Source organism: Sinocyclocheilus grahami, unplaced genomic scaffold (genome assembly GCF_001515645.1).
Source record: "Sinocyclocheilus grahami isolate Dianchi unplaced genomic scaffold, SAMN03320097.WGS_v1.1 scaffold592.1, whole genome shotgun sequence".
Lineage (NCBI taxonomy): Eukaryota > Metazoa > Chordata > Actinopteri > Cypriniformes > Cyprinidae > Sinocyclocheilus > Sinocyclocheilus grahami.
Window position 1 is genome coordinate 196,121 of NW_015505771.1, and position 11,242 is coordinate 207,362.

Below are 11,242 nucleotides of genomic sequence, written 5' to 3' on the forward strand. Positions count from 1 at the left end.
GGATGCATTAAATTTATCAAAAGTGACAATGAATACTTTGACAGTGTAACTATTTCAAATACAGGCTGTTCTTTTGAACTTTCTATTCATCAAAGAATCCTGAAATAATAAGCATTACAACTGTTTTCAACTGATAATAAAAATTATATTTAATTATAATAATTATATTTTAAATTGTAATAGTATTTCTCCATACTACTGTTATTACTATATTTTTGATCAAATTAACATAAGACACTTATGTTGAACAAAAGACTTCTTTCAAAAACAAACAAAAATATACTACAAACCCCAAACTTTGGAATGGTAGTGTAAATAATCAATTTACAGTTTCAAATAACTGCCACTTAGAGAAAAGTTTCTAGATCAAGGGTAGTAGGTTTGAACCCACAAACATTTTATTACCAAGCCCAGATCTATAACCACTAGGCTGCACCACCACATTCCCAGCAGACGGTTTTAAATATGTTTTAAACATGAATGAAGGAAAATGGCAGCAATGAACCTCATTGCCCAGGATTTCTTAGCTTGAACGAAAGTTTGGATGGCTCTATTTCAAAACAGAAATGCATCGGGTGAATATAAATCAGTGATCCATCTTGTAAACACACACCATCTTCCAAATTCAAAACACATTCCTCAGCACTACCTGACATCACATCCTACGGCTGTTTCTTCATCCCAGAGGCAGATGCTTTCAGATTTGAATTAAACAAAAAAAAAAAGCAGAGTGATTAATGAAACAAAATTCAATAGATTTGCAATTATACAAAAAACATTTATTTTTACACTGCTGAGCTACAGAGAAGCCAGTCATTTTAATATACACGATAAAAAATACCTACTTGCATTGCTAAAACAAAATAAAAAAATAGAAAAACAACTGTAAAAATGGACTTGCACCAAAATATAAGACCCTTTGTGTCTTATAATAAATGCAGTAATATAGTCAATTAGCCCCGATTAGTTGTTGTAATAAGATACTGAATGAATACTCTGGTGATGTTTAATTGGTGTTCTGTGTACAGGACCAATCCAAAACATAAAAATGGAAACAGACTGTAGACAGGCCAGATTGAGCATCTATCAAACACTGAATGATTACTGGAAAAAAAATTTTTTTTTAATTTACTGATAAGCAATAAATTATTGCAGGTTTCAGTTTTCATATGTCGGACATGAAAGGTCAGGTGACTTTACTGCAACAGAAATGTATGACAGCTGCAGGATCGTTTTTACATACAAGAATTATGAATTCAATGGAAAACATCTGGGCAAAGACAACCAAGAAGTTGAAATCAAAGAATCAACCATCAGATGAATGCATTTGAAACAGCTAGTCAAAACCGAACACAGAGATGACTGATACAATTATGTCATTATAAAGCTATATCCAGAATTTTCACTTTCTGAAAATGAGATAAACACCATCTATTCCAGTTGTCAGACAGTTAAAATCATCTGTTGCTCAACTAAAAACAGCACAACTTGTTACGTTTACATGTAGCACTGCCATTCACTATCAATCTGGCAACCTGAAGTGAAACAGCCCTGCCTTTTTTAGTGTCATTGCTTAGCTTTTTTGAGAATGGTTCCCACTGCAGAGATGACTGTGGTCTTGGTGCCGCTGGCTGTTGTTGTCACAGAGACGACTCTAGGGAGGGTGGCAGTGGTGGTGAGGAGGGCGGGTTGTGCCAGGGTCACCGGCACTGCTGAGTCCCACTTGCTCTTCCTCTTCTGAGCATCTGCTAGGTCATCAAACTCAGACTTACTATACTATAAACAAACATTAGTAAAGTGAAGGCTGTTGCCTATGGGTGTTTTCACACTTAAAGGGGCTATATGTAGAATTCAGAAACCCTTGCTGTTAGTGACACCGGTGATGGTAAAGTGTACTGCAGCCAGCAACTTATTTGGTCAAGCTTATACTCGTGCACATGAAACATAGAAGAGACTGAACGTGATTCAGTGCACCGATAGTCATGGATTTTCCCAGCACACAATCCTGAGAACTTCACATAAAAATCAGTCCACAGGCTTATATCACAGCCTAGGAAGTTGGGGAAAGTCACATTTTTTTAAGTTTCGTTACAAACTGTTCACACATTGTCAATAAAAAAAAAGGAATTAATAAATGTATATTTTGTATATATATCCCCTTTAAAGGGGTCATATGATGCTATTTTAAAGATCATTATTTTGTGTATTTGGTGTAACAGAATGTTGACATTATTGTAGGTCCTCTATGCCCCGCCTCTCTCAAACACATCGTTTTCAACAAAGCCCCCTCCTTTGACAAGCGCAGTCTGCTCTGATTGGCCAGCTGACCCAGTGCATTGGGATTGGCCGAACACCACACGCACGTGTCGGAAATGTAACGCCCCTTACCATAATCGCGAGGTTCAGCTTTCAAAGTAAATATCAAATATCATATTAGTTTTATCATCAGTTCAAGCCCGAAAGGGCAACAGAGTCGCGTGACAGACACAGTGATGATGCAGTACACAAGCCGCGGTTAAGACAGCTGACGTGCTATGATTTCTGACAGACAGTTCACTCTCCTGTGATGTGACCCTGCTCCCCTCACACACACACACACACACAACGCGTTTCTCTGTGCTGCACAAAATTCCGCATTTGAACAGTCAATAGCAAATACTTAAACTAATCACAAAACATACTTACAGTCGCTGATTCAGAAGCGCCAGATTGTCATAGCAAAGTCGGAATTGACCCTTTTTTTTTTTAAATAGCCTTTGTGCACAGCCATCCTTGTACTCTTCTAGGTTCCATAAAATGCGTTGCACAAATTCGAACATCTGTTCTGTTGTAAATAAATCTTAACCAATGATTCCTAATTGCATCTACTTCCGGAAGGCCAAATAAAGTGCTTTTGCTTTCGCACTGAAATACACAGCGTCTCCCTGACATGGCTGCATCAACACTACTGCTGTTCCTGAAACCACGCCTTCTTTCTTTGCGTGCACATTTGGGCGGCATTATGCTAATATTTCCACATAGTGACGTCAGTGGTGGAAAGAGTCCTGAAAAATATACTCAAGTAAAAGTACCATTACCTTCCAAAAAATGTAGTGTGAGTAGAGTAAAAGTACTTGTCCAAAAAAACTACTTGAGTAAGAGTAAAATAGTAGCCTATTTAAAAGTACTCGTGTCATGAGTATTGAGTAGTGAGTACTGAGCTGTGGATTCTACCCCCCCATAATAAACGCTGTACACCGTTACAATTTATAAATTTAAAAAACTTTGTACATTCTGTATTTCACATTATCTTGTTTGTCATAAAGAATGCAGAATATCTATCATCCAGCAGTTTTAATTTTGACTGCCAACTCTTTAAAATACATCAAAACATCACGGAAACAGTATTCAGTTGAAGAAAAGATGAAAGTTATTCTCAGTACAATCATCCCCATTTAAATCATAAAGTTTGAAAAAAATAGATTTAAAATCATGTGTAAGGCCACTGAGACAGCATGCTGTTGTTCCACATAAAATATTAACGTTTAGAACAGTGCAAATACAAACACCATGAGAAACACAGTTCAGCATTACACACCATGATATGGGTTAAAATGAGAGCCCATTTCTCCAAAACGATGCCAGTTTTAGCGTTTTGCAATAAAGAAATAAGAATAACTAAATTTGATCATTTGTTACAATTTTAACATAAATGCACATTGTTCTAGAAGGATGGCATCATGCCATACCTTTTACACATTTACTCGAATTGTTATGCTGATAATGATAATACAATTTGTAAGAGGAAAACTGCATTAAATAGCGATATTTCTGGGGAAACTTTTTCAAAGGAAAACACACACACCCACGCATGTCTCTTTGCTGAGCCACGGCGGTCTCGGTGAATCAGCAGCATCCACAACTGAATGGAACAAAAAGTGTTGAACTTGAAAATAGTTTATGTGCGAGTGCACTTGCTAAATGACAGCGAATTGTACAAAATTGATAAATTAATAAATAAAAAACCCGTTACGCAAGGGAGAGACGAGGCAGCGCAGATCGCGCGTCTCATAAGTGAGTGGGAATTTACCAAACGTGGCACTTGCGGGAGTTAACACTGTACGCAATACCCGCAACCTCACACCAAATTTCAGGCCGTGTAGATAGGCAAGCATATATACAAATCATTTAGTAAGCAGAAATTCAAAATTTACCTTAACATATTAAGTTTGAGGAAGATGCGACTGAATTGATGCTTGAAGAATGCACTTCCAGCAGCCATGATAAACAGTTGGCGGTTAAAGTTTTCTATGCACAATTTGATTTGACGAAAGTCACGAGGCCTATTACTATCTATCCAATCACGTTGAGGGGAAAATAGTGGAGTAAAAGTACCGATACATCATTTAAAATGTACTCAAGTAAAAGTAAAAGTACACAATTTTTAAACTACTCAAAGTACAATTACTGATAAAAAACTACTTAATTACTGTAATGTGAGTATTTGTAATTCGTTACTTCACACCCCTGAGTGACGTAGATATGTGGGGGTGTGTTAGAACGAGCCGTTTTAGGTAGGCTTGGTTGACTCTTAACCTTTATAAAGAATATCTCTTTGGATTTGAAACTTTAGTCTTTGCAACTTTACAGATCTTCTTTATGCACCAAGAGCTTGTAACACTCCAAAGAGAAAGGAAAACTTGAAATCGCATCATATGACCCCTTTAAGGTCTTTATAAAAGACCACATTATGTCACCCAAAATGTCCAAAAATTGACAAGAAATAAAAAAAGTGGGAAATGGAACAGATCTCATTTTAGTCCAATTTAGTTTTTGATTTTGTAAATTTGATAGGTTGTCAGTATACTTTTACCAAGCACTGTTGTTTTTATGGAACTGGTACCACTTTAATATTGTATTAAATATAATTACACTTAATATTTATTTACTTGAAAAAAAAGGCTAAATAATTTACATACAGAAAGATTAAATATACTATTAAAATATCTTATCAATATTAACCATTAAAATCCTGTTTCAATAATAATAATGAAAATTATTAACAGGCTACTATTATAAAGGAGTAATATAACTTATGCAGTGTACCTGTGGAAGAGGCAGTTGTTGTGTTTGTGGCCACAGCTGCTGAATTAGTAGTGGAGCCTTTTTTGGTGCCCGTCACAAACTCAATCTACAGACATATGGGTAAGAACACATATTAACTATCAGTAGTGTTGTGGCCCAGACAGTACAAATAAATGTTTTAATATTATTTTTATTTCTCTTTTTATAAGTGGAGTGCCTCAGGGCTCTAACTTTGGTCTTTTCCTTTTTAGCTTTTTCCAGCTTGTCCATCTCCACTTTCTGAGCTTTGGCTGTGGAGAGAACAGCACACAAATGGTTAACAGATATAGTCAATTCAATCCATATGAAATGTCAAACCTAATTTAAAGCTAAATTTACCTAGTGCCTCATAATATGAATCCTCTGACAAGCCATGAGGATCAAACATGTCCTGTGAAGAAGTAAACAAAAATATATATATTTTTGCAACAGACATGAATACAACCAGAGGCGGACTTAACCATTAGGCAAAGGTAGGCGACCGCCTTGGGCCCCCAAAAGCCAAGGGCAGCCTAAAATGCTTTTTATATGTGAGATGTAGAAAAATTAAAACTGAAAAAAAACTTAGGCTAATTTTGGAAAAATAAAACGGATTTCATAGGGCCCTACAAATATCATGCATCTGAAGCTATACTTTTAATACTAAGCAACAGTGCATATTATATAGGGCCTATTTTAATTCTTTTAAATGGCACTCACTCATTTTTGTGAAAGACCCAAGAAGGGCCACGCACAGTCACTTTCCACACAGGCACACTTCATGTTTGGTTGAAATAATCCTTAAGCATGTCAATTTATAATTTCCTTCAGTTTAATTTAAATGTGCAATTAAAATAAATAAAAAATAAATGTATATTTTAAAAGTTTAGAATTAGACAGCCTTGCCTTGTGTAGACAATTGCATAGTGAAAATTACCCCAACGCACCACCTAGTGTCCAACCTACACTAATACTATTATAACCTGTTTAAATGTGATGAAGGGATTTACAACATAAAATAAATCCTTTATTTATAACATGTACATGAGAAATCTAAAAGATTAGACACAACTATGGGGCACGGTCATGCAACAGTGAAAGGAACCTCAAGGTTGTAAATGTGTGAAATTGTATAGGGCCCCATTCCTGTATTTTCCCTGGGGCCCCCTAAATCACTAAATCCGCCCCTGAATACAACGTACAGTATTTATGTGGTATTAACGGGTAAGCATTACACCTACTTTTGGATAATTGGTTCCAAGTTCATCAATACCACAGAACTGGATAAGCTTCTCATAAATACTATAAACACAAAAACATGGTTAAGTTGCAAACAAATAAAACAATATCAATAGGTAATTTACTTCAGATTATGTCTGGTGCACGGTGGGTCAAACACTTGTTATCTCCAGACCTTGAGTTGCGGAACTCTTTCTTCTTTTGAATATGGCTGTTTGTATCAAAGTCTCCGTGAAGCTTCCTCTCGTAAAGTTTAAAGATATTTTCCTAGAAACAGAAAAGGGAGTCATTATTTTCCCCTTTCATTACTGATATTAAGTGCATGTATGATATTGCTAAATGAACAAACTCCATTTTAAGCCTATTTGAGTCCATTTTAAATGCAAAATGTGCAGTACAAAACATTGCCTCATCGCTCCAAGTGCTGTGAGACACTAAGAATGAATAAAGTCTTTGTGCGAGTGTGAGTTTCTAGAACTAGAAGGTGATTTTTGACAACCAGACTCCAAGAAGCACTTGGAGATGTGCCATTTTCAGCTCCTCAATCTGTTTTCCTTCACATTCCAAGTCGTCAAATAAATCAAAAAGTTGTTTGTTGACAGTTAAGACACTGATCTTAGTTCATTCGTACAAAATGTACAACTAGAAAGTTAGCAGGAAGACCAATTCAGATGTATAAGGGAATGAGGATCATGTCTTAACAGCGAAAAAAGCATAGCCGCAGGGACAGGACATTCATCACGACGTGGAAAAGCACAGCCTATCTAGCAGTACTAGGTTGTACTGTACTGTAGTGTGAAAACCACACCCATGTTCACCTGTCCCGACAGCTCACGAGAGAGAGAGAGCTACAGCAGGAAGTAGTATGACAATTAGGAATTTGACAAAAAATATAAATACATATTACTGCAATAAAACAAACCAAATAATTCGAATGAAATGCGTTTGAATATTACCTTGGCATCAACATGGTTTTGACATCACTGACCTCAAATGTTTGCACCTCTGGACATGTACTGACAATATGCAAGCTGCATGATTTAGGGCGAACTGCCAGTCCTTACCTCTGGGTGGGGCAAAACACCCACAACCTTCCACCCTCTCAAGCCCCCAGTGCCACACCCTGAGATAAAACATGCCAGGCAGGATCTGTGCATGTGGATTAAAGAGCTTGCCAAGAACTAAAACAATGAACCCATAAGATCTCTCCTTTTATGACTGTTGACAAGGAGCAGCAGTCCAATCAAAACAAAGCAGCTGAAAGAATGTTTTCGGCTGGTATATGGCAAAAAAAAAAAAAGAGCAGGAAACTGATACTGTTGATAAAAACATGTTTGCATTAAACAGTGCCCCTTTTTTTAAAAAAAGAATTTGATTCATGCTTTGAAACAAATAAAAATTATCAAATGCTACAGAAAATTCAGATGAGGGAATTTACCAAGATTGAACAGCACTGATCGCACTGTTTATTTAAATGCACAATTTATGTTATTTTAGCATCAGATTCACAAAAGTATTTATGCAAATTAGACTAGAATCTATCAGAAAACAAGATTTCAAGAAGTGCAGTCAAGATTTCTCTCATTGGAGCCCATGGCAGGAAGTCAAGAACATCTCAAACAGAATACAGCAACCATCTCACCTGCAGATGACTGGAACAACGCCCGGGAGGTTCAGGAGGAATTCTGATCTCATCAGGAGACATATTCCGAACCTTCTCTGAAAACTGTGCTGTGAAAAAGAAGAAAAAATACTCAAAGACAGCAAATACATGTATACTGTAATTTACTTTACAGCACAAAATGCTGCAATGTAGTAATGACAGTAAATCATATATATATTTAAATGTATCAAAATTATGCTTATAAATAAGCTTGCTTTTTATTGACAACATGACTAAAATACTCAGAACCATATAGCAACTACGTGGCAATGCCCTGGCATCCCTGCACAACACCACATCATAGCAGGTAGTTTGCATGGGCAAGAACCACTAGGTTTTCTTGAGAAAATGTAAAAATCTAGTTTGTTTTATGAGCATACTGTATGATTTACTGTTATGTTTCATTGAAATACAAAAAAAGTTTTACTTTTTACCTGTTTTATTTATTTTTTATAAAATAATGCAAGCTGATTTGTTTTTTCTATATGTTTAATATATATATATATAAACCACTAGGTTTTCTTGAGAAAATGTAAAAATCTAGTTTGTTTTATGAGCATACTGTATGATTTACTGTTATGTTTCATTGAAATACAAAAAAAGTTTTACTTTTTACCTGTTTTATTTATTTTTTATACAAGCTGACAAGCTGATTTGTTTTTTCTATATGTTTAATATATATATATATATATATATATATATATATATATATATACACACACACATATACATCAGTTTTCTTTTTTTATATAGATTTTTACACATTTGATACAGACAAAGCAGCGCACATTGCAAAAAAGCACACGATTAGAAATACATTTAAATAAATAAATAAACACATAAATCAAGCATGCCTAAAGAAAATACTTCTCCCATCAGCGGTATGAAGTTTCAAACACAAACATTCTGGATTCTGTATGCAACTTTAACCTCAAGCTATATTTCATTTTCACTTTTTTAGAATGACACCGATCTACTGCTTCAATTTCGTAAGCATTTGCAGAAACTATTTTTTTTTAAATTCCCTTAAACTAGAAGCATCTATCAACAGTCTTGGTTAGACGTCTCTGGAGCGAATAACCAAGAAATGGAATTTGTGGTTGCGTACACATGCAGCAGTGAACACTATTCAAACCATACTGGTTGGAACAGGCCACTGCTGAATTCTCTTTCACCTCACCTCCTCTCTTCTCAATCCCACACACCCTTCCTCCCCCATCTGCCTCTCTCACACCCCCTGGCTGCTGTTCTGGGCAGGTCTGAGGCAGTGACTGTGGCCCAAATCATGCCTCCGTTTGTTGAAACACATGACAGACACACACAAGCATGCACACAGAAGCAAGGAAGGTCTGGGTGGGGCCCTCTAGATGTGGCACTCTTCCCTAAGCAATGCACAGACACAAACATGTAAAAACAGGCCCTCTAGCGATGGAAACTTGCAGAGTTTCTTCAGAAAGGTCAAAGCATTTTTCAGTCAGAGCTGCCTTACGTAAACCGTGCATTTGAGAACAACCCTGTGGCAAAACAGATCATGCACACCTGCACTGTAGTTATGGTTAGAGATTTCAGACTAAGTATTAAACGTTGACGCCTAACTCCTCTATAAATAATACCTCAAATTGTGAGTTTAAGTGATCAGACTTATTTTTCACCTGGTAGATGTTAAAACAGACAAAAAAAACAACAACTTCCCATTCACTTTTTCAATGGCTTTGGTTCCATTAATTTCTCCCATAGGGATTTTAAAGTAGTCTTTGTTAAAACCTTGAACCAAACCAACCAGCTGAGGTGAATATAACATAAATTGAAGACAAAAAAGCACATTTACATTTATTAATTTAGCAGACACTTTTATACAAAGCAACTTACAAATAAGGCATTCAAGTGATTTATCCTAAAGAGGCAAATAAACACAAGAAGTGCTTGTAATACAGAGTTTCAGACACTGTTTAGAGTATTTAAAAATGGGAGAATAATAAGACTGTGTACTTAAAGGCTTTACTGAGGGAAAAATACAATCCCATGAAGCCTTGTGAATTACAATCAAAATAAAAAAAAGAAGTATTAAACTACTGATATAAAGATGTTATTTATATAGAAACAAAAACATGTTTACTGCAAAATACACAAATACACAAAAAGTCATTTGACAGCATATAGGGAAAACTGCATTAAGAGTGGGTATTAAAGAGTTATTTTTGCATAATTAGCTTGTTTTGATTTTCTGATTGGTGGAGATTTTTTTTTGCAGAAACATAGGTAATGTAGTTCCCTTTCAAGGGAACGTCGAACTGCATCCTCTAGGGGTCGCTATGGGGAACGCCTCGTCGTGACCCGTGTCTGAAGCATACATTGAAAAAACACCAAATGAATACAAATGAAGCGTGCATTTCCGTGGTAAGAGCGATCTATATTCCTATCGTTATGGCGAGCACTAGCAAAGCATTTAGAGGGTGTGTGTGCATCCGTGTCGTCGTTATTTGACAGCTGATGACACACACGATCTCTGCGTTGTTTGTTTGGGCAAAGAGCACGCACGCGATATCCTTGAGGGGGCAATCTGCGTTCATTGTGAGCGTATTTTAATGAAAAGCTCCGCTCTCGTTTGTCTCTCTTTTCGAGGAAAGGGGGGCAGCCATCTGCTTCCCGCGGCTCAGGACCCACCGCTGCTGAGGCACGGAGGAGGATGGGCTCGTGGGGATCGCAGGTGGATCCGGCTGATGAGTTTAAAAAGGGGTTTTCCCTCTTGTGCTTGTTGGCTGTGGACGAGAGTAAGCTGCTGGAGGATGATGTTATTCCTTTAACATCGTTTGATCCGGGGGCCGGTGCTTTGCTGCTGGTCTAAGCCCGAACAGCATAGGGGTCCTGGTCCATCTCGGTCTGAGGATCAGAGACAGCCACAGAAGGCTAGTGTCGCGGCTCGTGCTCCTCCCCCCCCCGCGGGGAGGGGTGGAAGGAATCGGGGGGCAAGGGAGGTAGGCAAGACCTAGGGATGTGATCCAGACAAGGCATCAGCTCTTTCGTCCGGATCAGAGTGATACTTGAGTATCTACTCGTTTCCTTCGGTGGTCTTACATCTGCCCTTAGCTCCTAATTCCCCTATAACCACCAGCTCTCCACCTGACCGAGGTTAGGTAGGAATTTTCCTGCATTTCCGTCTCCTATGCTGGACCTATATGTTTAGTTGGTTCTATGGCTTCATAGTGACCACCTTGCTGGTGGTCTGGACTAGAGGCTTCTTTGAGTCGCCTCTTGAAC

At 37.3% G+C, this 11,242-nt stretch overlaps 1 protein-coding gene across 1 annotated transcript in view; it reads right to left on the reverse strand.

Annotated features, from left to right (window-relative positions):
- Positions 1-349: 349 nt before the first annotated feature.
- The window catches only part of LOC107557181 (SAP30-binding protein-like), a 32,767-nt gene continuing 21,874 nt past the window's right edge, over positions 350-11,242 (reverse strand). Inside the window, exons 5-11 of the mRNA XM_016240505.1 lie at positions 7,964-8,052; positions 6,497-6,588; positions 6,324-6,384; positions 5,443-5,494; positions 5,296-5,354; positions 5,086-5,170; positions 350-1,745 (exon numbers count right to left, since the gene is read on the reverse strand). Of these exons, the coding sequence (XP_016095991.1) occupies positions 1,567-1,745; positions 5,086-5,170; positions 5,296-5,354; positions 5,443-5,494; positions 6,324-6,384; positions 6,497-6,588; positions 7,964-8,052 (617 nt within the window). The 3' untranslated portion in view covers positions 350-1,566. The remainder of the gene's footprint in view (positions 1,746-5,085; positions 5,171-5,295; positions 5,355-5,442; positions 5,495-6,323; positions 6,385-6,496; positions 6,589-7,963; positions 8,053-11,242) is intronic.